Source organism: Lissotriton helveticus, chromosome 1_1 (assembly GCF_964261635.1).
Source record: "Lissotriton helveticus chromosome 1_1, aLisHel1.1, whole genome shotgun sequence".
Taxonomy (NCBI): Eukaryota; Metazoa; Chordata; class Amphibia; order Caudata; family Salamandridae; genus Lissotriton; species Lissotriton helveticus.
Window position 1 is genome coordinate 105,227,359 of NC_136057.1, and position 27,123 is coordinate 105,254,481.

At 49.0% G+C, this 27,123-nt stretch overlaps 1 protein-coding gene across 1 annotated transcript in view; it reads right to left on the reverse strand.

Annotated features, from left to right (window-relative positions):
• The window catches only part of LOC144767974 (uncharacterized), a 45,271-nt gene extending 33,172 nt beyond the window's left edge, over window positions 1-12,099 (reverse strand). The window contains exon 1 of the mRNA XM_078651339.1: window positions 10,352-12,099. Coding sequence (XP_078507465.1) covers window positions 10,352-12,074 — 1,723 coding nt within the window. The 5' untranslated portion in view covers window positions 12,075-12,099. The remainder of the gene's footprint in view (window positions 1-10,351) is intronic.
• Window positions 12,100-27,123: the final 15,024 nt, after the last annotated feature.

The window sequence follows — 27,123 nt, forward strand, 5'->3', positions numbered from 1 at the left end:
TGACAATGCCCCGAGCAAGCCTTGTCGCCGCCAGATCCCGGTCATCCTTGGCACGAGTAGAACCCTGAACACCACTCGCCCTCCCAGGCGGCCTACCCAAATAACAAACATCCAACCCTGTCAGCCTGGTTCAAGATCACTACCTACACGTTGCTGCATGCTACTAAACTGTCAGTCAGCAGTTAAGCATGCCACTCAAATAGCCGAAACCATCCTAGGACACAAAATTGACTTCTGCTTTCCAACTGAAACCCAGCTGAACGACCACTCATCCTATTTTATCAATTTCCTCAACCCACAGGGCTTCTCAATCATCCGTACAACCGCTAAGATCGTATTGGTGGTGGATTAACCATTATACACAAAAACTATCTGTGCTTACCTCCATTCTTCAACACGAAATACCCTACCTTTGAATATGTAGGAGTTCAACTCTTGTCCAAAGACCCCAATCTATCAAAATTCATGTCATCTATCACCCACCTGGTAAAAAATGACAAATTGTTGAGGACTAAATAAACCTATTAACGCAAAACTGCCTTAAAGGCAACACAGACATTCTATTAGGAGACCTGAACCTGCACTTGAACAATGCCGATGATCCAACAGTACAAGCCCTATCCACCCTCCTGGAAGCGAACGATCTCACCCAACACTGCAATAAACAAACTCATACCAAGGACTCTACCCTTGATGCAATCATCTCTAAGCAGAACACCTTATCCCTCCGTTCTATCCTAACCACTGACTGGACTCACCACCACCTAATTCTTTTTAATCTCAATGCCATCCAACCAAAGGCCCATCCCCAAAATACCCGGCACAAGGACTGAGCGAGGAACATACATTGAATCTCCCAGGCAGAGTTAGAAGCGTTAGTCAGTTCCAAAATTCCAAGGTGATGATCTCACCGCCCACTACAACAGACAAGCATTTACAATGCAATGGTCTCGGCATTATTAAAGGTAGAGCTATTGGCATTGCTCATGACATTTTTTTTTTTTTTTAAATCATAAATAAATGGCATTGTCATTTACAATGCCAATAGCTTAATCACTTGCAAATGCATGACCTATTGCATTTACACCCACACAGAGCCACACACACAAAGCCACACACACACACACATACAGAGCCACCCAAACAATCTGCACTCTGCACTCACAATCTGCACTCTGCACTCACAATCTGCACTCTGCACTCACAATCTGCACTCACAATCTGCACTCTGCACTCACAATCTGCACTCTACACTCTGAATCTGCACTCTACACTCTGAATCTGCACTCTACACTCACAATCTGCACTCTACACTCACAATCTGCACTCTACACTCACAATCTGCACTCTACACTCTGAATCTGCACTCTACACTCTGAATCTGCACTCTACACTCTGAATCTGCACTCTACACTCACCAAGCACCAGAATGGTTCCATAACACGAGAGAGAATCAAGCCCCACCAATTTGAAAATCACTGTAGGGTGAAGACAGTTTAGCTGTCTGTCACAATTCTTTAGGCAGTGTGATTAACTTCGAAGTAGCCCTTTTTCATTAATAAGGATCGTCGCAATCCCAAACATGTCTTCTTGGGCTGTGGGATAAAGCACATCGCCTTATACGGATCTCAAAATATACCATACCTTCTTAGGGACTTAAACTTCCAGGCAATTGCTCTTCTCAGTAAAACTGGATTTCAGAATCAAATAGTCTCGAAGTTTATCATACGCCTCAAGCATACTCAAGTTTGAAGGTTCGTGGGGAGAGAGGACATTGCTTAGTTCTGAAGCATTAATAGGGGGCTTTTTATACAGGTAAAGTGCACACTCAAGTATCCACAAGATTTAACCCTCAACCATATGTGGCTTTCATGCCCAGCACCCCACTGGAGTTGCACCACTCTTCAGCATGGGTGCACTTTCACCATAGAACATTAGTAATTGCAAAATAATTGTTCCTGTGTATTCAGAAATAGGCAAGACATGCCATGATTTCGACATCTGTGTTGAAGTAAACTCATTCCAAGGTTTTTTATGCAGCAAGCACACCCTTTGCCATAATCTGTTGAGAGTCAAAAAAACATGAAGTATGCGGGCACAACAATTCCAATGTTCTCACATTTTTTCCCTCTCAGTTAAGCTTTTCTTTCCAAAGTCAAAGTAATTGTGTTAAAGGTGATTAGAAGCACATGAACACATGATTTCATACACAGTATTCTTAGATTGAGCATATTACAATAATTATTATAGGAGACAGTGCACGCCTGGGGTTTTGTACAGATGAATAAGTAGCTTATCGCGTATGAGGACTGCACCTTAGTATTTCATCCCAGTGCCACAGTAAATACCCCTCCTCCCTATAGTAGGTAGTAGAGGCCTTCCGGGAATCCATAAGGAAGCCATATTGGACCCACAGTGCACTTAAGGGCTGGGCCACTGAGAGTCCTCCCTTTGTTGCCTTTTTCTATGGTGAATCCCTCCCTAACACTAACCCTTAAACAACATGCCACTGATCAGTGTACGTTCTATTTCTTGCTCTTGAGTTTTTGTACTAACGCTTCCGATGGTGCACAGTGTTCACAATCCACGAACAGGTCTGCAGGAAAGTGGGTGCGCAACTCACAAAGCTGGCAAGGGATAGCCACCTGCACAATATCCTGGCCTTACTCCGCTAAACAATGGCGACGAATCGATTTAAAAATCACGAGGCAGAAGAAAAAACAAGCAACAGATGCTTCTTTGACAAAGGACCTTTTTATTCTGGCTAATTAAGCAGTTGGAAGGCCACGCTATGAAAGACGACTAATTAACCCCTAGGAGAAGGAAGGCAATACTGCACAGGCCCAGCTGATGAATGTGACAAGATTAGCATTTCCCTAAAGTTGATAGGCAAAACCTAGGCGCAGCAACGGCGTTACAGAGCAAGCATGCTCCACTGTGCTTGGGATGACATCTAAAAGAATGCTGGACCGGGAAACATGACAAATGCCATACACTACAAATTTCAGAATCACCTCGTATCCTGCTGCCTCTATGACATAATCCCAGTCACAAAATCCCATTCTTAGTTGAATGTCACTCTCCTGTTTGCCCTCTGCAGGCAGCACTGCCTCCCCACACGTAAGGATCACAGGAGACCATTATCCACACAACGTACGCTACCAACACATACGCAACCCCTTATCCCTGTGCATACAATCTCACTACTCACCGCTGTAGCCACCACTCCCCAGCCCACGGCACAGTACACTCAAGGAAGCAGCCATAGCTGCCAGGCTGGCGCTTTTGCAGTGACGACACCAGTGCGCGCCGCTCGCGGGAATAATTGAATCTGAGGGAAGCGAGTGTACAGCGATCAAGTGGCAAGCATAAACTCAGGGAATCTGAGAGTAAGCGTAAACGTTTCAGTCCGATGTGTGCATGCGAAGGATGAAGTAAGGCGTACTCGGAGGCTGAGCCAAATGACACATTTGCATGGCTTGCATGACACTTAGTATCCCGAGTAAAAGCAAGGCAGTAATGCCGGTGTAAATAGATACATTTTAAAAATGACTCCCTTTTAAGAATCAAATGTTTTCTAAAGTCCTTGAAATATCTGCACAAATTACTAAAGTGCTGATGCCAGAAAGGTGACAGTAAAACAGACAACGCGCGTTAGGTGTAGAGATCCTATCAATGCAGCTCATGGTCAGTATCACAAGCTGGGGCAGTTAGGCACAGATCAGAACTACAGTAGGCATATGGTATTGAGTGCAAACTTAGCCAAAAGGCAGCGGAGCGCTGCACAGGTTCAAAGGCAGGAATACGTTCAACGAGTCATCGGAGAGTAAGCTGGTTCTTGGAGAAAAGTGAACTTTTTCTTCATTTTGCTGTATTGTTCGTTAAGAAGGCGAATCTTAAACTCTATCCTAAATAGGTATCCTGGTAGGCATGATCTCTGGTATCACAGCTCGCGGGTATGTATGTAGGGAGCTGCCGAAAGGCATCAGACATGAAGACTACAGCCCTCCCCCAATCCCCATTCCCTGAAGAAGCTCTCTCAGCCCGTTCCGATGGAGGTGGGGAAGGTGCGCCAACCGCAGAAACAAAGACGGCTTCCGGAGAGCCCGCCCGCCCGCTTTCCCCATCCCGGTGAAAGTCCGAGGTCCACTCACCAGCCAGCCAGAGGGGTGAGAATGAGAGGCGGAGCCGCACAGACGATGCGGGGAAGGCACAGCCCCAGCTTTGTGCATGCACTCGAGGACCGGCTGCGGCGAATACCCCAGAGAGTGGACCATGGCAAAGACAGCTCCCGGAGAGCCAGCCCGCCTGCCTTCCCCATCCCGGTGAAAGCCCGAGGTCCACTCACCAGCCAGCCGGAGGGGTGAGAATCAGAGGCGGAGCCGCACAGACGACGCGGGGAAGGCACAGCCCCAGCTTTGTGCATGCACTCGAGAACCGGCTGCGGTGAATACCCCAGAGAGTGGACCATGGCAAAGACGGCGCCCGGAGAGACCGCCCGCCCGGCTTCCCCATCCCGGTGAAAGCCCGAGGTCCACTCACCAGCCAGCCGGAGGGGTGAGAATGAGAGGCGGAACCGCACAGACGACGCGGGGAAGGCACAGCCCCAGCTTTGTGCATGCACTCGAGGACCGGCTGCGGCGAATACCCCAGAGAGTGGACCATGGTCGCTGAGACTGTTGATGCAGTGGGAACCGTGTTTAATAGACTACGCACTTAAGAACACTTTTTATTTTCCTAGAGCGGCAGCAAGGCCTTGTGTGAAAGTACAGCGCAAATTAAGAACAAGGGATAGTTACCTCATGTCCAACACTGCTCGAGCAGCAAAATGGCGGCCCCAAACATCCGAAAATTTTGGATTCGGGGCGTGCTTTTGGGTTCTGAGTGACGGGTGACGTCACAGGGCTAATGAACAAAAAAAACACGCCCCCGAATCCGAAAGAGACAGGGCTTTTTTGGAGTGACTCCATTCTCCTCCAATGGCTGGCCTCCGTTTAGGAAGCCAGCCAATGGAGGAGAATGGAGGAGAGAGGCGGGTTCAAAGCCCCTAACTCCAAAACATTAATTCTTCGGGACTCCGCCCCACACTGCTTCGCAGTGAGAAGCGACAGTCCCTCGACCTAAAAAATGGGAGAACTACTTGACATAGAATCCCCTTTGAAACTCAAGAAATCATAAGTATTCCTTCCAGATCTTGGTTTAACAACGACCTCAACAAAGAGGCAACAACTCCGATTGGCTGAAAGAAACTGGAGACAACAACTCTTGTTAACACATCTTGCGATACTGGGAGCTAAACGCATTAAATACAAAAAACATATCTTCAGAGAAAAATCCCCCTTCTTCTGAGTACAACTTGACCATTCTAGGAACAGACCTAAAGACCTACTCAACATCATCAAACAGCAAACCTCCTCTTTCCCTCAACACTCAATAAATGACTCTACCATGTGCTGCAAAGAGTTAGCAACATTCTTCTCTGAAAAAATATCTAACATTGAAATCTCTCTTGACCCACCCATCTCTCCGCCCTACACCAAAGATGTCCCCCTAGCAAAGAGGGTCTACCCAAGGCCCTACCTCCAACTAATGGTCGTCTCACCAAACTCACACTATGCCAGTTGGACTGAATTCGACGATGTCCTTTAAGAAGAAGTGCTCAAATTATTTGCTTGCATTAAACCAACATCGCACATCCCCTCCCTCCTGAGCGTATCAAGAATCTCAGTCACATCATATCTCGCCTGCATGGACCAAAATCATCAACTCCTCCTTTTCGAGAAGCTCCATGCCAACCTCCCTCAAACTCTGCCAAGTCACCCCCCTCATCAAACAACACAGACGCCGACTAGAACAACCTTAACAATTACAGACCTATATTTATTCTCATTTACCTTCAGAAGCAAGTCTCATCAACGCACAAGAGTGCCTGACAAACTTAGAAGTCCATACGCTGGTACTTTTCAGACTGGATTATTGGACCTCTTTCCTGTCTGGCCTTCCCCGAGAAAATTAGCATCACTGAGAGAAATGCTTCATACAGTTATCCACTTTGTGACAGGTCACAAAGTTTTTAAATCACATATCTTCTATACTTCGCATCCTACAATGGCTTCCAATTGAAGCAACAGACCAATGTAACACTGAATGCATCACCCGCAAAGCCCTCCACAACTCCACACCCTCCTACGTGGTTGAAAAACTCAAAATCCCTGGATCTGAATAAGGATCAAGAATTCGTAAAGTCCTCCTGCTGGAACAAGCGACATTCAGGCAAGAACGCTTTATAAAGCTCGCCTTCTCTGCCAGCGTTACAAGGATCTGGAACTCCCTCCCACAACCACCTTTTAAATGTAAATGTGTGGGACAGCTGCCCGTAAGCGTCCCGGCACTGAAGACCGCTGGGGAACCCGTCCTGGCTTTCCCTGTGAGATGGTCCCTTCTGGGTATCTCCAAGGTGAAACCAGGCATCCCCGGCGTCTGTGGAGGGCCGTTGTAGAGATGAGGCAAGCTTAATGCCCAGAGTTGCCGAGTGTGATCCCTGGTTAGAGTAGACACTGAGGCAAGAATTATCGAGTCCGCTGACCCTGGTCCATGACCCTGCCGCGTCGGGAATTAAACCCTGGTCCCGGGCTGTTCTCTGCTTCCGGGTCTGCCGCCTCTAACCAGTGAGCCACACCCCTCCACGAACAACCTTGAACAACCACAAGTCTTGCCACAATTAAAAAGGAACTCAAAATCCTCCTATTTGAGAGACGCTTTGAATAATAAATCTGTGATCGCTTTTCTGCATCCACTTTTCCAATGTATCCAGATATTAACTGTTTGAACTTTCTCCCCTGACGTGATCTGTGGGAATAGTCTATTGCTTATCCGTTATTTTATGGCACATCTAATCTGCATTTTGGTGTGTCTTCTTTAGAAAAGTGCTTCAGTGACCTCCAGCCAAGATTGTACTATATAAAACCACAAAAATAAACACATATGGTATAATAAAGAGAAACCGGAAAAACTATCTTTTTGAAAAGTTCGTGCAGATATGTCAAAATTTATTAGCAAAGAAATAATTGCTTTTCAATAGAAACTCTTATAACCACAAACTACGTGGGAGGGAAGGAAGAAAGAGCGCGGAGAGAGAGAGAGTGAGAGAGAGAGAGAGAGAGAGAGAGAGAGAGAGAGAGAGAGAGGGTGAGAAAGAGAGAGAATCTACCTCACTCCATCCAATCCACCCGATCTACCCCATTCCACCCAATCTATCCCTCTCCACTCCATCCATTCCAACCCACTCCATCCAATCCACCCCACTACAATCCAACCAATCTACCCCATTCCACTCCACCCTAATCTATCCCACAACACTCTACTCCAATCTATCTAATTACACTGCACCCCATTCTACCGAAACCTACCCCATTCTAATCTAATCCACTCCACCCTACTCCAATCTACCTTACCCCACTCCACCCCAAACGTACATATCCCAATCTACCCGACTCAAATCTACTCCAATCAATTCCACCACCCTCTACCCCACCCCAACAAAATCTAACCTACACCACTCTAAATGACTCCACTCCATTCTACTCCATTCCAATGTACCGCAATCCAAACTACCCCAATACTGTGCACTCTAATCTACTCCACTCCAGTCTTCCCCACTCTACTCCAATCTACCTCATTCCACCCCACTCTTTCCCAATCTATCCCACTCAAATCCACCCCAATCCATCCTACTCCACGTCAATCTACTCCACTCCACCCAAATCTATCCCAATTCAATCTAACCCACTTGACTCCAATCTACCGCAGTCCACTCTACCCCAATCTATCTACCCCACCTGACCCCATGCCACTAACTTTTTGCCATGCCGAACAGCAGTCACACTGGTGTACATAATGGCTAAAACTTATTGCCAAAGTCAATAGCTTTCGGATAGGAGACACCTATTTGCTTTGACAATGCTTATTTTCACTGGCTTTTTTTATCATATACACACGCAACAGTTCCCTCAGCCAACTCCAAGCAGGCACAGGTGTTCAACGGTGCCCGGGCACAGCAGGGGATTCCCTAAAGGGCCTGGCTTATGTTTTTATTTTTAAGGGTTTCCAGACACTTTCCTGGGGTTCTCGGACCCTTGCAAATGAACATCACAAATGTCCACCAGGGTACAAGGCCAATTACTGTGCCTGCGCTGACACCTGCCTAAGGTTTGCGGACCTCAAGGGTCATGATGTGGAATCCAACCTCTGTCTCAAAATCAGAAATTTCTTTCTACATTTTAACATTAGGCAGCCCCTGTGCCCGGGAGAGACAGGATGGCACCACAGCTCTTTATGGCTTCTTTAGTATTCTTACAGGATGCGGGGAACAAGCCTCTTCATCATGTAATGGTTCAAGATATAGCCAGCCAATCAGGGAGCTTCAGGTCCGCAGACCCAACTTTGGGTTTAAGTATCCAAAATGGATGGGCGAAAAAGCTCCCTCAACCAATCGGATCCAATATATTTTTACATTTGGGTCCACGAGTCCAGATGCACGGACTATTCATGGGCTAAAGGTCCAGCTAGCTCTATCCTAAAGGACTAGTGGCTTAATTTCAGGACCACCAGTTATTATATGCGTATATATATATATAATTATATTACATGGGATTCTGTAATCCCTGTATAAATGGCAGTCTCAAATTTCTTTATAATCAGAAATTTGTGATGCACCAAGTCAGTGATTATGAAGAAAAGACGTCAGAACTCGGCTTTTATAAGTTATTACAGTCGAGTCCTGAGGGCACAATGCCTGCTGCCAGCGCCAGCAGCTGATGTGAAAAGAAGGTCAGGTCACGAAGCATAATTGAAGCAGCTGTTTAAAGCAAGAAACAGAACTTTGCTTTTATTACTTCTGCTGTATGTTACTAGCTTATTATGAGAAGCAGAGGGAATATGTTTATTACTTTCCTTAGATAAAGGAAGGGTGGAATCTTTCTGTATGTTTCTACACGTTCGGAGCTACTGCAGCTTTTTTTAAATGGACTTTTATTGAACTGTTTCTAATATCTTTTTGCAACAAATATCTAACAGTTTTTTAATGTTTACTTTTGCACAAGAGGTTTTATGTTCATTCTTCATGTTTGCAAACATGTTAGCTGCTGCATATTTAGGAGCTACGCACCAAGCTTTGTGGGAAAAGTGATGGTGTGACCATGTATTATACGGGATAAAGTACCACCTGGTGCATATTATAAGATTATTGCAAGTCACCTCAGAGTTCCATAACCTTATAAAGGAATTCTGCCTTCCTCGTTCCTCTATATGGTTATGGAACAACTGGTTGACTTGCAATATCTTAGAAGGTGCGGCAGGGGGTACTTTATCCCTAATATATTTTCACTGAATATGGTTAAAGTGAAGTTGTAGATGGCTTTGTTAAAACACCTTAATGGGTCTTTAAAAAAAATCAGAAATTCACTTACAAACAAGGGTAAAGTGTATATATGGTTAAGACTGAAAGCTGAACAAACTCCTGAAATTTGCAAGTTATGGTTAGAACCACAATCCGTCAGTCACACTACGGGTGTGCAAACCCCAACTCAGTATGTTACGTGTGATGATGCGATGACATTTTACACAGTTAGTGAGTTTGCTAAAGGCAGGATGCTGCTGTAGGGAGATCATGGCTACTTTTGTCTGCCCCTAAAACAATTAACTCTCTTTACTGAGCTAGAGGTTGGGAGGGTGAACTCACAAGTGACACATAACCAATCACTTTGTGTATCTGTCTACCATGAGGTGGTGTGCACTCCTGGAGAACCCTGCAGTGGCAACAACATCCCTGGTCGGCCCTACTGTTGAGGCTGAATTCAGACTAGGATTTTTCTATCAGGAACTGGATATGACTGCGTCTTACCCAATGTAACTGTGCAACTGGAAACACAGTTCCCTCTCTGGCCTGCACATGTCTGCTATTCTCAATGAACACCACATCACTTGCATCCGACTATTAAGTGCGATTCCGGCCAGTAATTCCTCCCATGAATAGCGCTATTTCCAGTTCCTCAGCCTTGAATGGGGACGGACAAGGAAGGACGGGAGCTACTAGCCTTTTTCTCTCATGCAGAGTCCCATAACCAGGCCTGTTTCTGCACAGGAAAGATGCAGTCCTGTGTGGAAACAGAGTAGAGTGCAGGGACACATCTGCACCCTGTGTACTCGTACTCTGGGGGTCAGTATAGCTCAGGGGGTTCCATCCAAGCCAAAATGATCCCCTCGGAGACTTACTAAAATCTGCCCATATGCATTCTAAAGAGGTTACATGTGTTAGTACACTCCGCATGTCCATGTATAGCGAAACACATACCTGGGGTGGCTTTGGTCGGCAATAAATGTGATTTTGTATTTCCTCTCTCCATTGAGTCTTCATCTGCACTATTTGTATCCAGTCCTAGGAATAATGGAGGTACACACTGACCCCGCTCCTCTGGACAGAGCCGTTCTGCCTTGCAGTTCTGATGTTGATGCTGTGATTGAGGGTGCAGTAACTTGTTGTTCTGATCTGAGCCCTGTGCATCAGTACAGGGAGTTTCTAGCTTGTAGTTCCGATTTGAATCCTGCTCCTCAGGGTGCAGTGGTTCCACCGTGTTGTTCTGATCTGGTTCCTGTGCTTCAGGAAGCACTGACTCTAGCTCTCGGTCCTGTGCCGCAGTGTGCAGTGGTCCTAGCTTGTACTTCTGATCTGAACCGTGTGCATCAGTACAGGCCGTTTCTAGGTTGTCATTTTTATCTGGTTCCTGTGCTTCAGGACGCATTGATTCTAGCTCGTAGTTCACGTTTGAATCCTGCGCATAAGGAAGTTCCTGCTTCAAGCATAGGTGTTGCTGGAGGCACTGGGTTTGTTGTGACCCCAACTCATCAAAGGACAACAGAACAGACTCTAAGTGTTCGTCTGGTGACATCCCATCAGGTGACAGGAGTTGTAGGCTGCGGTTCTCATGGGGATCTTGGAAATCAAAACACATCAATTCTTCCTCCAAGGGATCATCAGGTCCGGTCCCATCTGGTAGCGTGGGTTGTATACGGTGGTTTTGCTGTGGTTCGTGTCCTTCAGGAAATAGCGGGTGTGGGCAGAGGTTTTGTTGCTGGTCCCAGCTATTAGCAGACAATGGGGATGGTTCTTGCTTCAGGTGCCCATCTGGCTCCCACTCTTCTGGGAACGCTGACTGTACGCTCTGGTCTTGCTCTGGTGCCTGCCCATCAGCACATTCCGAGTGAAGACACCGCTTTGCCTCCAGTGATCTGCCTGGAGGATCTGTCTGACGGCACCGGGATAGAGGACAATCCTGCTGTACTCCATTTTCATCTGGAAACCCAGTTTGCATGCACTGGTCTCGCTTCCACTTGTGTACGTCTGGAAACACAGGTTGCAGGCACTGCTCTCGCTTTGACTCGTGTACATCTGGAAACCCTGGATGCATGCACTCATCCTGCTGCGACTCGTTTACATCTGGAAACCCAGGTTGCACGCACTGGTCCTGCTGTGGGTCACATCGATATGGAAACATTGGCTGTAGACAAAGGTTTGGCTCCTCTGGACGCCCTTGAAGATAGGTTGGAGAAGAGAGCGTGCAGTCCTGCTTTGGTTCATGCCCGTCAGAGAACACCGGCTGAAGACACAAGCTCGGTTCCCCTGGCCTGTCCAGTTGAGGTGTCGCAGGAGAACGGCTAACAGTACAATCTCTAATGCTCGCTGGACAGACCACCTCCAAAGTCACTCCAGCATTATCGAGGGAACCTTGATCCTTTTCTATCCAGATTTTGTTAATCAGCCCAGCGACTCTAGAAGGTACGTCCTTCACAGTATTCATCAGGTTCTCCAGTTTGGCTTCCAACTCCTCCAGCATGGATAGAAGGATAATGTGGGGCAGGTTCTCCGAAAGCGGTTCCAGGTCATTGTCCCTCTGAGTATCATTTCGTGATCTTGAAGCTGAGACGTCATGAAGAGGATAAGATGGGACTGTGGCTCTTACGGATTCACGTGAAGACAGCGCTGTCACTTTCTTTCCTGGAGCCCGTCTTCTCCCCATTCCGGTAAATTGATGTTCAAGTCTCAATGTCTGCAGAGGAGAGGAAAAGAGAAAAGACAACACGTTATCACAGGAAAACTAGGTCAAAATACTCCTTCCCATCTCACTAACACAGTGTGATCAGAGGAAATTGCGAATTTCTAAAACCAGAAAAAAATTCAATCATTCAAATTTAACAATATCCATAACATAGTTCATATATTATGAAACGCACGGATTTGAAATGCATTTTCAACACTATGGCCCTCATTAGGATAGCGTTTTTTCCGCATCCTCCGGGCCGGCGGAAGAGTCCGCCGGCCCAGAGGATGCGGAAAAACCGCTGCAGAGCCTTCACAGACCCCCCACCAGATTAGGATGGCTGGGGGGTCAGGAAGACCGTCCGCAGCTTTTCCGCCGCCGTCGCTTTCCGACCGCAGCGGAAAAGCTCTAACATGACCGCCAGGCATATTAGGATGTCAGCATTTCTATGCCTTTCCACGGCGGCATTTCCGCCGTGAAAAGGCATACGGACTTTTGTTTGGGGGCCCGTTGCGGGCCCCCAGGGGTGATGGGGGGGTGGGGGGTGCACATGGGGGGTACCTATGGTACCCCCTGCATTTGCGTGCACGAAGCGGCAGGCACCTCGAGGTGCCTGCCGCTTTGTGCATGCAAATGCACTGCTTTCATTTTTAACCTTGCGGCGGGCACCCGCCGCAATGTTAAAAATACAGGATGTGACCGCCACCCTGGCGGTCACATCCTAATTGCACAGGAGGGACCGCCGCTGCCCCTGCGGACGGTCCCTCCTACTCTGGGGTGGCGGACGGACGCAGGTCCGTCCGCCATCCTAATCGACCCTTAAGTCTTTTCCTTGGTCTGCTCAAATTGCACACTTTTATGAAAAAAATTTAATACTGTAACAGCCTTGCAGCAATGAAAGGTTTGTAGTACCCTGGCAGACAAGACTGCGCTATCATCCTCACTTGCACTGTACACCTCTCTTTTGCAATATTCAGGTCAGTGACTGAAGCACGCGCCAACATACCAAATCTCTACAGGATCTACAAAACGCTTCTAATGTCATTACATATATAGGATTATGTTCAACCTGGGGTTTCTTGGAACTGAATCAGAAATACATAAAAGAGGAGACAACCAATCAGGCCAGGGAAGAATCGAGCATGAATAGGCTTGTGGGCTGTCAGATTTCTGGGACAACACTTGAAGTTAGATTCAAAATGGTTTTCACCGGGAGAGAGATCCGAATGGAAGGAGCTTGTACCACAAAGCTGCGTCCACCTGATCTGATCCTCTGTAATTTTGGAATAGAAAGTAGATTCAAGTGAGGCGATCTCTGGTTTTGTACGGGTGTATGCATTTCCACCTGGCTTGCAATGAAGTGAGGGGCTAGACCTCTCGACCCTTTAGAGGTGAGGCAGAGGGTCTTAGAGGGGATTTGTTATTTCAATATAGGTGTGGCGCGTGCCCACCTCTGAAGATGATGCATGTTAGAACTGGCTATTTCTGGTAGGCTAAGGCTGACGCCAAAGCCAGGCAGAAACCACAATTCTAGTCAGGGCAAGGAAGTCACACGCCACGATAACCCCTGCTCACCCCCTTGGTAGCTTGGCACGAGCAGTGAGGCTACACTCGGAGGCAATGTGTAAATCAATTTGCGCCAGCACACAACAGCAACAACATCCTAGACACACCACAAAAGGAACTCCACACAAGGTTATGTAAAAATAACTTTTGTATTGTCAAAACACAGCAGATAGAAATCGCACATGTACATTGTGCCAACTGGCACGGGCAATATTCATAAGGGATTATTTACAGGACAGGGCCACATGGGCCACTGTCAGAATCAACACTTTTAGAAATAGAAATACTGTCAGAAATTTAGAATAAAAGGATATAAAATTACTGTAGCACAAAGTAACAGTTATAAATCACAACCAGTATCTACTGGTAACAGGTAAGTACCACCTACGCAACCCTAACCACCTTAGGAGAATGTCACGCAGGGGACCAGGACCTCACTAGGACCACCTGTACTAAAAAGAACAACCACCTAAGAATAAAATACACTTAGGGGTATAAGCAAGAACACATTACCCATGATGTATGAAACACATTCAGAGGAGTAGTAAAGGAAAACCACCTAAGTATCACACAGCGTTTAGGGGTCTAGGAAAGAACACATTACCCATGATGCATAAATATACATTCAGAGGAGTAGTAAAGGGAAACACATGATGCATAAAACTACACATTCAGAGGTGTTAAGAGCAAAGCACATGATGCAATAAAAAATACATTCAGAGGTACCACAACAATACAATAGCGCAGAAATCACATGATGTCTAAAAACATTCAGAGGTGCAGGAATAACACATGATGCAAGAAATCACATTCAGAGGTGCAATAACCATACAATTGCGCAAACCCTACATAAGCCACCACCTGTGGCAGTCCCTAGGCCAACTGGCCTTGTTGGGGCTAGGACGCCCTGAGTCTCAATGTCAGGGGCCTAAACGGTGCAGTGCCCACTACTTGCTGGGCACCTGGGAACATCCCAGACCTAAACGGTGCAGCTGCCCACTAATTGCTGGGCAGCTGGGGAACTTCAAACTGCGGCAAGGGCTCTCACTGGCCCTAGACAAACTGCGCCGCAGGGGTTGGAGCCACACAGGCTCTCAGACAGCTGAGGGGCGTTGGAGCCATCTGGCTCTGTGAATTCTCTGCCCCCAAGAGCCTCACTGGGCTCTAACAAACCAAATGGGCCCCTGAGCCTCTCTAGGCTCGACAAATATCACTGGGACCTCGTGGGAGTCCCTCGCAGAGGGGACTAGAATTAGCAAAAATGCCCCCAGAGCCTTTGAGGCTCTGAATCTGCTAAATGCCCCCTAGAGCCCTTGTGGCTCTAAACAACTGTGGGGCCATGGAGCCGTTCAGGGCTCGAACTCAAGATATGCCCCTGAAACCTTCGTGGCTTTCCAGCGACAACGAGCGCGAGATCGCGCTACTGGGGGGGGGGCGGACACCGACAATGTGTCCCGGCGCCCCTCCCTTCTCCTCTCACGCCACACTTACCAGGACTGGCGGCGCTCTGTGGCGGCTCTCCTCACTCGGGGCTCTCCCTCCATTCGGGGAGCATCGCGCCGGACTTCTCTCTCCGGGGCTCCCTCCTCTGCACGGGAGCCCCGCAAACACTGGTGCGGCGTTGCTGGCGGCCCCGGGGCTCTCCCTCACTCCTGGGAGCCCCGGGCCGCGGGAGGCCACGACTTGGCCGGCTTCTCACTGCGGGCAGCATCTCCGGTCTCCCTCACGGCACGGGAGACCGGCAAGGCGGCAATGGCTTCCCCCCGGCAGGGGGAAGCGGAAAACATGTCCTTCCGGCCCCGCCCCCAACCAGGCGGCGGGCCGGACATCTTCTTCCGTTGTTTTCCCCCGGGCTGCGGCGGTGATTCAACAAGGCCATAACGAGGGGTGGGCACCCTCGAAATCATAAATAAACATAGAATCGAGGTGGGCACTCGCTAAATAATTAAATAAACGGGGTGGCACCCGTAAAATAAAGCATAGCGATATCGGGCATGAAGCAGGGTGGCACCTGCAAAACCTCACGCAAAATGCGTGATAGCGACACGCTCGCTACGGGTCCAAAATAAAGCGCTTTCAAGCGCTAGGAAACAGGCAGAGCGCTCCCAGGCGCTCAGGGGGAAGCACAGCGCTTCCTGCAGGAAGATGCAGCTTCTCCATGCTGCAAAAAGGTCCCAGGGATTCCCAGGGGGCAAAGCCAAGTCCCCCCATCAGCCCAAGCAAGGCAGAGGGGTCCCCCAAGAGTCCTCCAGGCATCCAGGAAAGTCCATCAGGAGTCCAGGGGCTGGGCAGGGCTCAGGGATTCCCCTGAGCCCAAGCAGCAGCACGCCCCTGGCAGATTCAAGTCCAAAAACAAGAACATTTTGGAAGGGGACACAGCCCCTTCTTATACAGAGAAAAGTCTTCAGGCAGTGTGAGAACCAGCTAGAACTGGTTATAGGAAAGTCCTTTCAGTATCAGGGACAGAGGTGACAGTCACCCAGCGGGGAGGTGGAGCCAGCATTGTGGCAGGCAGGCACAGCCTCATTCACTCTCAGGTGCTATCTACACCCACTTCCTTGGCAGCAGATGCTGCCCTTCATCCACGGGCTGACTCAGACAACCTCCTGGGGCTCTGCAGCCCATGTCACCCTCAAACCAGACAGTCAATCCACAAGCAGGCCCAGGCACTCTGGGCCAGTCTCACCAGCCAATCACACGCCAGGCACAAATTACACAAATATGCCAACTTCTCAAAGTGGCACTTCTAGACTAGACACAACCATGCCACATACACCATTACGCAGCATTCAATCTCACGAGTTCGCACATATCAAACTCGACCCTGCACTCCCCACACATCAGGAACTACCATGGGCATACATATTCCCCATTCATTCCTATGGGAGGGCAGGTCACTCACCATACATACACAGAGAGCACACGCACTTTACACTGTACCACATTGAAAAAGTGCGCAGAGGCCTAAAATCACCAACCCAGGTTCCAGAAACAGGCTAGGAAAAAAGCAAAAAGTTTCGGGGTGAACCTGCCAAAAGGGCCAGGTCCAACACAACCCCCTTCCAGCCAAAACGCAGGGTAGACCAATCACTCCACTGATGGGCTTCTTGTTTTGGGCGACAAAACACGGACACGGGCCCGCACGGCAGGGACACCTTCCAGTTTTTCGCCACTATGAACCTACATGGTTTCCTCCAAACAAGAACTCTCTGACCCAACTAGGATACCCCACTGGTACTCTCTAGTCATCCACGGCCAAGACCAGGCCCTAGGCCATCCAAATGTCACAGGTCCTAACCACTTCACAGAGTGGGGGGCAGTAACCCCTGGCACACAATAGCCATTCTCCACTCTCCCTCTCAGTGTAGTTACAACTACCACTGATCCTTCAACCTAGGGACCATACCCTCAGGCTGACCAGAGGTCACGGGCAAGCATGCCCCACCCTACCTCTACTTCTGGGTTCCCGCACCCTCACAGGGAAGCACTCACCAGAACACACCTCTCCTACCAGATCAGGACCTCACTCCATCACTGGTCTACCACCTGGAAACTATTTCACTTCTGAGGTACAAAGCACACAGCACAGTCCCTCTTCAAGCAGGTGGGGGGGACACAGCACACAGCAAAGCCCCCTTTCCTCTACCTTAGTGGAAACAACAAACTGCAGGTGGGCCCCAGAACACACAGCAAGGGCAGCACCCTCAGTCTCTACAGCTGATCTACTTTGGTAGAGATTCCTCTTGACCTGGAAGCTTCCTAATCTCCCAACCTAGGATCTAAACCCTTAGGTTGCACCGGGGTCAGAAGTAAGGACACCGTCCCTCTGCACCCCCTTCCAGAGTTCTGCACCCTCCCACCTTGGAGCGGTACCCCTGGAAGCCAACAACCGGTCAGGACACTGATTACAGATGCCCTTCCCTCCAGGTCAGGCTGAACCTGAACCTGGCCTCCCCCCTCCTCAGGGAACAACCTCCAGAGGCCCCACAAATGGTCAAGCACTCTAGACGGTTAAATGCCCAGCGAACCAGGACTTCTGCACCCTCCACTTAGGAGCGGTACAGCCCAACACCAGGACCGCCGGAGTTCTGATTACAGAAACTCCCCGTCCTCTAGACACAGGAAGATCCTCCTCAAATGACTTGTAAGTACAGCCTAGGCCCCTGACCTGGCGCTCCCAGGGGAACCCCCCAGGCCCAGAGACAGGGTTTCAGGCCAACGTGGGACACACCGTTCCACACTCACTCCGCCTCCACTGAGACAAGACGTGAGCCCCTACACCCCTACCATCCTAATGGGACCTAGCTGGGCTACACATGAACCTCTTCCCCTTCACAGGATCATCAGATACACAAGCCACTACTTTTAGAATCACTCCCTAATGTCTCTGCAAGACATCTAGCACACCGCCATACATCCACCTTCTTGTCCAGTGCCTCTGCAGGACCTCCTGCACACCACCAGAGATACACCTCCCGTGAAAGCTCCTTTAAAAAAACTCACACCAACTCCTCCAGTTCAACACAGCACTCATCCACACACTCCCCCCCAGACTGGTAAGACAGTTCCTCACTGCCCCTGACTTTCAACCTGTACCCCTCTTACTGACCACCAGGCACCATACTCTGGGAATGGGACTACACGCACTCGACACATTTTAGCTGCCACCACTGGATCCTACCATACTGGGGAATCCAGACCCACACACACTACACCTCCCAAGCAAGCCATTTCTCCTCCACACTTCCTCTCTTCCATCTAGCCACACAGGGACAGGACTAGGAATTGGACACTGGACCCAGCAAGGGATTCCTAATCTATGGGAACCTCCCCCTCGACTGGCGTCCCGCCCTGTCATTCTCTCTCATCTGCCACTAAACATAAAGCGCAGGAACACCATCTGAAAATGACATTCTTGAGGAAAAATAAAATCACAAACAATAATCCCAAACATGTGACTATCTGAAAAACTGCAGAGTTTTGTAATGTAGCCAGTTGTCGCTGTGGCACTGTGCAAACACAAGTCCAAATCCGCACCGCTGACCAACAATGTTAGAACTGGCTATTTCTGGTAGGCTAAGGCTGATGCCAAAGCCAGGCAGAAACCACCATTCTAGTCAGGGCAAGGAAGTCACACTCCAAGATAACCCCTGCTCAACCCCTTGGTAGCTTGGCACGAGCAGTGAGGCTAAACTCGGAGGCAATGTGTAAAGCATTTGCACCAGCACACAACAGCAACAACATCCTAGGCACACAACAAAAGGAACTCCACACAAGGTTATGTAAAAATAACTTTTGTATTGTCAAAAAACAGCAGATAGAATTCACACATGTACATTGTGCCAACTGGCACGGGCAATATTCATAAGGGATTATTTACAGGACAGGGCCACATGGGCCACTGTCAGAATCAACACTTTTAGAAATAGAAATACTGTCAGAAATTTAGAATAAAAGGATATAAAATTACTGTAGCACAAAGTAACAGTTATAAATCACAACCAGTATCTACTGGTAACAGGTAAGTACCACCTACGCAACCCTAACCACCTTAGGAGAATGTCACGCAGGGGACCAGGACCTCACTAGGACCACCTGTACTAAAAAGAACAACCACCTAAGAATAAAATACACTTAGGGGTATAAGCAAGAACACATTACCCATGATGTATGAAACACATTCAGAGGAGTAGTAAAGGAAAACCACCTAAGTATCACACAGCGTTTAGGGGTCTAGGAAAGAACACATTACCCATGATGCATAAATATACATTCAGAGGAGTAGTAAAGGGAAACACATGATGTATAAAACTACACATTCAGCGGTGTTAAGAACAAAGCACATGATGCAATAAAAAACTACATTCAGAGGTACCACAACAATACAATAGCGCAGAAATCACATGATGTCTAAAAACATTCAGAGGTGCAGGAATAACACATGATGCAAGAAATCACATTCAGAGGTGCAATAACCATACAATTGCGCAAACCCTACATAAGCCACCACCTGTGGCAGTCCCTAGGCCAACTGGCCTTGTTGGGGCTAGGACGCCCTGAGTCTCAATGTCAGGGGCCTAAACGGTGCAGGAGCCCACTACTTGCTGGGCACCTGGGAACATCCCAGACCTAAACGGTGCAGCTGCCCACTAATTGCTGGGCAGCTGGGGAACTTCAAACTGCGGCAAGGGCTCTCACTGGCCCTAGGCAAACTGCGCCTCAGGGGTTGGAGCCACACAGGCTCTCAGACAGCTGAGGGGCGTTGGAGCCATCTGGCTCTGTGAATTCTCTGCCCCCAAGAGCCTCACTGGGCTCTAACAAACCAAATGGGCCCCTGAGCCTCTCTAGGTCGACAAATATCACTGGGACCTCGTGGGAGTCCCTCGCAGAGGGGACTCGAATTAGCAAAAATGCCCCCGGAGCCTTTGAGGCTCTGAATCTGCTAAATGCCCCCTAGAGCCCTCGTGGCTCTAAACAACTGTGGGGCCATGGAGCCGTTCAGGGCTCGACCTCAAGATATGCCCCTGAAACCTTCGTGGCTTTCCAGCGACAACGAGTGCGAGATCCCGCTACTGGGGGGTGGGGGGGGACACCGACAATGTGTCCCGGCGCCCCTCCCTTCACCTCTCACGCCACACTTACCAGGACTGGCGGCGCTCTGTGGCGGCTCTCCTCACTCGGGGCTCTCCCTCCATTCGGGGAGCCTCGCGCCGGACTTCTATCTCCGGGGCTCCCTCCTCTGCACGGGAGCCCCGCAAACACTGGTGCGGCGTTGCTGGCGGCCCCGGGGCTCTCCCTCACTCCTGGGAGCCCCGGGCCGCGGGAGGCCACGACTTGGCCGGCTTCTCACTGCAGGCAGCATCTCCGGTCTCCCGCACGGGAGACCGGCAAGGCGGCAATGGCTTCCCCCCGGCAGGGGGAAGCGGAAAACACGTCCTTCCGGCCCGCCCCCAACCAGGCGGCGGGCCGGACATCTTCTTCCGTTGTTTTCCCCCGGGCTGCGGCGGTGATTCAACAAGGCCATAACGAGGGGTGGGCACCCTCGAAATCAAAAATAAACATAGAAGCGAGGTGGGCACTCGCTAAATAATTAAATAAACGGGGTGGTACCCGTAAAATAAAGCATAGGGATATCGGGCATGAAGCAGGGTGGCACCTGCAAAACCTCACGCAAAATGCGTGATAGCGACACGCTCGCTACTGGTCCAAAATAAAGCTCTCTCAAGCGCTAGGAAACAGGCAGAGCGCTCCCAGGCGCTCAGGGGGAAGCACAGCGCTTCCTGCAGGAAGATGCAGCTTCTCCATGCTGCAAAAAGGTCCCAGGGATTCCCAGGGGGCAAAGCCAAGTCCCCCCATCAGCCCAAGCAAGGCAGAGGGGTCCCCCAAGAGTCCTCCAGGCATCCAGGAAAGTCCATCAGGAGTCCAGGGGCTGGGCAGGGCTCAGGGATTCCCCTGAGCCCAAGCAGCAGCACGCCCCTGGCAGATTCAAGTCCAAAAACAAGAGCATTTTGGAAGGGGACACAGCCCCTTCTTATACAGAGAAAAGTCTTTGAAGTCTTTGTGCAGGCAGTGTGAGAACCAGCTAGAACTGGTTATAGGGAAGTCCTTTCAGTATCAGGGACAGAGGTGACAGTCACCCAGCGGGGAGGTGGAGCCAGCATTGTGGCAGGCAGGCACAGCCTCATTCCCTCTCAGGTGCTATCTCCACCCACTTCCTTGGCAGCAGATGCTCCCCTTCATCCACGGGCTGACTCGGACAACCTCCTGGGGCTCTACAGCCCATGTCACCCTCAAACCAGACAGTCAATCCACAAGCAGGCCCAGGCACTCTGGGCCAGGCTCACCAGCCAATCACACGCCAGGCACAAATTACACAAATATGCCAACTTCTCAAAGTGGCACTTCTAGACTAGACACAACCATGCCGCATACACCATTACGCAGCATTCAATCTCACGAGTTCGCACATATCAAACTCGACCCTGTACTCCCCACACATCAGGAACTGCCATGGGCATACATATTCCCCATTCATTCCTATGGGAGGGCAGGTCACTCACCATACATACACAGAGAGCACACGCACTTTACACTGTACCACAGTGAAAAAGTGCGCAGAGGCCTAAAATCACCAACCCAGGTTCCAGAAACAGGCTAGGAAAAAAGCAAAAAGGTTCGGGGTGAACCTGCCAAAAGGGCCAGGTCCAACAATGCAGTAAACAATCTGTGTCGCTGTGAATTACTTGTAGTCTATGAATGGTGATACTGGGCATTCTTACAAATACTCGGTTGGCATAATGCGATCTAGATATGACTGCGGCCATCGGTATTGATTTTCTCGTCTAAAGTGGGAAGAGGGGGGTTAGTTTCTAAAGTAGTTTCAGCATAAATCTGCATTTAGATCCTACTGCTCCAGCAGCTGGGTCTTGCTAAGATTGCTGTCGATTATCACTCAGAGGCTTTTGGCTGTGGATTTAGGCTCCGGTAACAATCTCTTTTTGTTGGAGAGTAAAGTTGGTTCCAAAGATTGGTCTTATTCTTTAGAATTACAATCTCAGTTTTGTCAGTATTCAGTTTTAGTTGATTCAACCTCATCAAGTAATCATTAAATTGTATCATATTTTGAAACTGGAGTGGTAAGGCGGACATTCTGCCCACACAAATCAACAACTGAGAATTATCTGAGAGCTGGTGTAGTTATAAAGCCTTGAGGACAGTTGTCTGGCCAGGTTAAGGGAGCAGAGGTATTGCCCTATAATTCTTGGTTATATCCGGGACTTCTCCCTGGTTTTTCAGTAACATGAGCTCCACAGCATTTTGAAAAGCGCTTGGAACGATCGGTTGAGCTGCTGAATTGATGAAAACGCTCTGCAGGGGATTACTCAAGAACTCGCTTTTCGACGGAGATGCAGCACCCTCAGCGCCCAGATACCCTTGGGGTGCACTTTATAAATGCTGATTGATTGATTGATGAGGTCAGAGATTCCATGGCTGCTAGAGGGCAAGGGTCAGTTGGTGACCCGGATTTGACCTTGATCATAAATTCATGAAGCCTGTTTAAACAAGGATAAGGAGACTCGACTTCAGAACTACTGCTGCTGTATTTGTTTATACTATCTTTAAAGAATGTTTTTGTTAAGTATTTAGATTGTCACAGAATGCCTCGATAGGAGTCAGGGAAGTTTTCATTTATTCTGGGGGCGACTAATCATTCAGGATATCAAAAAAATATTTTTCTTATTTGTCTATTAAAAGGGATTTGCATGTGCGGTTTTGCCTTCACATTCTGCAAGTTCACTTTTAAATGTGATGTTGCTCTCTTCATCATCCCTTTCCCGCCAGTGTCGACGCAATGCAGGTTTCGCCTCCTTTAACTCTGGCTTGTAACAGGGCACTGGTCTGGTGCGGTTTATAACACGCTGTTGGATTTGAGGGGTGTGGGTCACTAGCACGTCTGAGCCACAGAGTGGATTATTGACTTTGGAGAGAATGTCTTCAATTGATGGGAAGAGGGGGGGGGTTGAAAGTGTTGATAACACTGGCTCTGTATTAATGTGTCGCTATGTGCATATTGTTTTAATTTCCTGCTTGTGGATCAAGTTAGAAAAATCTACCGGAATAAAAACATTGATCAAATAATGATTGGACCATATGCAAGGATGGATCATTATATTAGGTCAATTCGAATTATACGCCAAGACCAGATCTAAAGGATTTTGTTTTATGTGAGCTGAGCATGTAATGCGTTGGTGTAAACTCAACACCATTAACTCAGCAAATTCATTATTAGTATGAGTTAAAGTCATCAATTCGACAATTGAGAAAGAGAAGTCGATCTACCCCTTCAGTTTGAGTAATTTGTTTCAGAGATGTGTGAATCCACTGGTGAATAATTGCTGCTATCTCACTCCTTTCTCTGAGCTTGTTCTCTTTTGGTTTTCTTCGGGTATGGCTTCTGGAGATCTGGAGTAGATTCCTCAGACAACCAGGATTCAGTTAAGAACAGGATATCCAGCTTAGAAGATTCTAATAATTTGAGTATTTCCACCTTATCTTTGCCTAGGGTGGGTGGGTTTAGTAAAGCCGCTTTTAACGACTGCTCAATCTAAGGATGTAGAAGAGTCTTATTGTTTGTTGGTCCAAACTGAGGGCTGTTGAGTACCAGATTACTCTATATGTGTGGCTGGCATACACGCCATTTGCTTCTAAAGTCGAGACAAGCATGGGGGAGTGTCACGGAGCCGGGCTTCCTGACCTGGACGAGCTCCCTGACGCTGTCGGACGGGGTGTGTCTGCTAACGTCTCTTCCTTTCCACCCCGTCCGCAGGATCCCTGTGACGTCTCATGGGCTTCCCCGGCCCTGCCTCCAGCTCGTCAGCTTCAGTATTCAGCCTCCGTGACGCTGGGGGCGTTCCCGCCGACTTCTTCTGCAACCGACCAATCCGGCGCCTGGACGTCATCCTCCGATGGCCAATCAGGGGAACTCGGGCCGTTTAAGGAAACCCCGTTTGTCTACTGCAGCGCGGACCCTTCGGAAACGGAGCGAGTAGAGGAGGAAGACGCCGCCAAGGAAGAAGAAGGAGGAACCGTCGTCGAACCGCTGTTGAGCCCCCTGGAGCCGAGAGTCGACAAGCCAGGAGGCCACCGTTTCTATGAGCCGCCCCGCCACACTTCCAAGGGAGAAGTGTGGCTACACAAGGTACGAGGGCGTTTCCAAGGGTTGTTTTCCTCACGGGGTGGGACCGGGTAGCCTGAGGGTGGACACTCTTGCCGTACCCTGTCATCCTGCGCCTAGAAACAGCTACAGATGGTGGTAGAACCCTGGTGTTCCCTCACTACCCTACCCCCCTCTCATACTTTGTATATATCGGATCCTGGCCCTAACGTGGCTCTTTTCTGTTTTGTTTTCTCTTTCGAGTAACCATCCCTGGAGCAAGCCGGCCTTCTCTCTCCTCGAGGCACAGACTGGAGATGATGACCTCGACAGTTCGCCGCTAAAGGGACTCACGACCTGTGTTCATTATACTAAAACCTTGTTTTGCTTTAAATCCAACCGGTGGTAGAGAAACTCTTAATAAAACCCGGTTAAAGACACCTCTATATTTGTGGCGGCTCTCCTTCCCCCGACCCCCATTCCCACAAGTGGTGCCGTGACTCGGATCCCTCAGTGAACCCCCCATTCGAAACAGAATGGAGACTCTGTTGACCCAAATGGAGGCTGACAGAGCCGCATTTACTCAAGCTATTCAGACCCAGTCCGACAACCTTATGAAACTAGCGGAAGGACAAACACAATTGATGACTGTGATAGGACAGGGAAGGACTTCAGCTCCCCCTCCAGGCACTGTTGTACCACTACAAAAATTCAGTCCAGGCGAGGACCCACTGGCTTTCTTTTTGAACTTTGAAAGAGCGGCAAGAGCCAGTGCCTGGCCTGGGGATAGGTGGCCCTTCTACTTGGCGCCCTTGTTGATTGGCGAAGCCCAGGCGGCTTATCAAACTGTAAACCGTGATGGAACAACGGCTTATGCTGTCGTGAAACAGTATATCCTCGACAGGTTGGGGGTGGACGAAGAAACCCATAGACTCAGGTTCCGTCACGAAAAGGGTACACCCGGGGATTTACCCAAAACTCTGTTTTTTAAACTAAAAGAATCAGCTGACTTATGGCTCAAACCCCAGGAAGGAAACGTTGATGCCATAATGAACAAGATCTATCTTGAACAGTTCATTGAGTCCCTTCCCTATAGCACCCAGAGGTGGCTTAAACAACATGCCGGTTTAACCCTAGATCACGCTATAGAAATGGCGACTTGTTATGCAAGAGCCCAAGGAAGGCCATATACGAGGGAACCAGAGAAGAACACCAAGCTGTTACCTCCCATCAAACCTGAAAAAAAGACATTCCAAAAACCCATTCCTGAACCTGTGAAAACACGGTTCCAACGACCTGAACTGCCTAACACCGGCCCTCAATGTTATGAATGCGGTGAATGGGGCCATATCGCTCGCTTTTGTAGGAAGAAAAAAGAAAGAGAAGAAGAACCTATGGACGTGAGCTATGCCCCCAGGTCCATCCTGTACGCACAAGAAACCGGAACCACTTTTTACGTACGTGTTTTATTGAACGGTGCCAAAGTAAGAGCGTTGTTGGATTCCGGCTGCAAACAATCAGTCATACGAAAGGAGTTGGTAGAACAGGCCTCTCTCCTTCCTGGGAGAAGGGTCAGTATCCGTTGTGTCCATGGGGACGTCAAGGAGTATCCTGTGGCAAAGGTCACGTTGACAACGCCCTCAGGGACACCAATGGACGTAGTGGTGGGGGTTATGTCTAGTGTACCCGAACCTGTAATCATAGGGACGGATAACCCCACCTTTAGTACTCTGTTGTTAGAGGCTCTTCACCACCTCTCCCTTCCTAGCGAAGCCTTGTTAGCCGTAGAGCCATGGGCCATGGACACTCATTTTAGAACAGCCCAGTTAAATGACGCCAGCCTTAGTAATGCATGGCAGGTTGCCCAAAACAGACAAGATCCGACCACCCGGAGTTATCCCACCTTTGTTGAGAAAAATGGTCTACTATATAGACTCGCTAAGGCGGACGCCGATCCCCAATTGTTGGTCCCGCATAGCTTTCGTGATCAAATCCTGTTCTTTGGTCATGCGCATCTGTTAGCTGGCCACTCAGGGGCGGAAAAAACTGGTCAGTCCATCTTACGCCATTTTTTTTGGCCAGGCATTTATGCCCAAGTCCAGAAATATTGCCAGGAGTGCAGGATTTGTCAGAAACGTAATCCGTACACTCCTCCACCTGTCCCTCTGATGCCCATGCCTATTATAGGTGTTCCCTTCGACCGAATAGGGATGGATCTGATCGGCCCTTTGCCGAAATCCTCCCGAGGACATCAGTACGCCTTAGTCCTAGTGGATTACGCCACGAGATATCCCGAGGCATTCCCGCTTAAGGCTGCTACGACCACCACAATAGCCCAGAGGTTGGTTGAGGTCTTCTCTCGTATGGGTTTTCCGAAGGAGATCATTACCGATCAGGGCACTCCGTTTGTTTCACGGTTAATGCAACAGGTGTGCAAACAGTTAAACATCAAACACATCAAAACGTCTGTGTATCACCCACAAACAGACGGGTTGGTTGAGCGCTATAACGGCTCCCTTAAGTTGACATTAAAAAAACTGTTGTCAGGTGACGGGAAGAACTGGGACCAATTGTTGCCTCTGGCTCTCTTTGTCCTTCGCAGCCAGAAACAATCCAGTTTAGGGACTTCACCGTTTGAACTACTGTTCGGGAGACCCCCCAGAACTCTTCTGGAAATCACTAAAGACAGCTGGGAGTCTGTGGGAGCACAGGAAGCCGAGGCCCTGTTAGATTACACTAGGCAGTTACAGAGCAGGCTCCATAAACTACGGACCCTGGCTCACGACCACTTAGCAGTGGCACAAACCA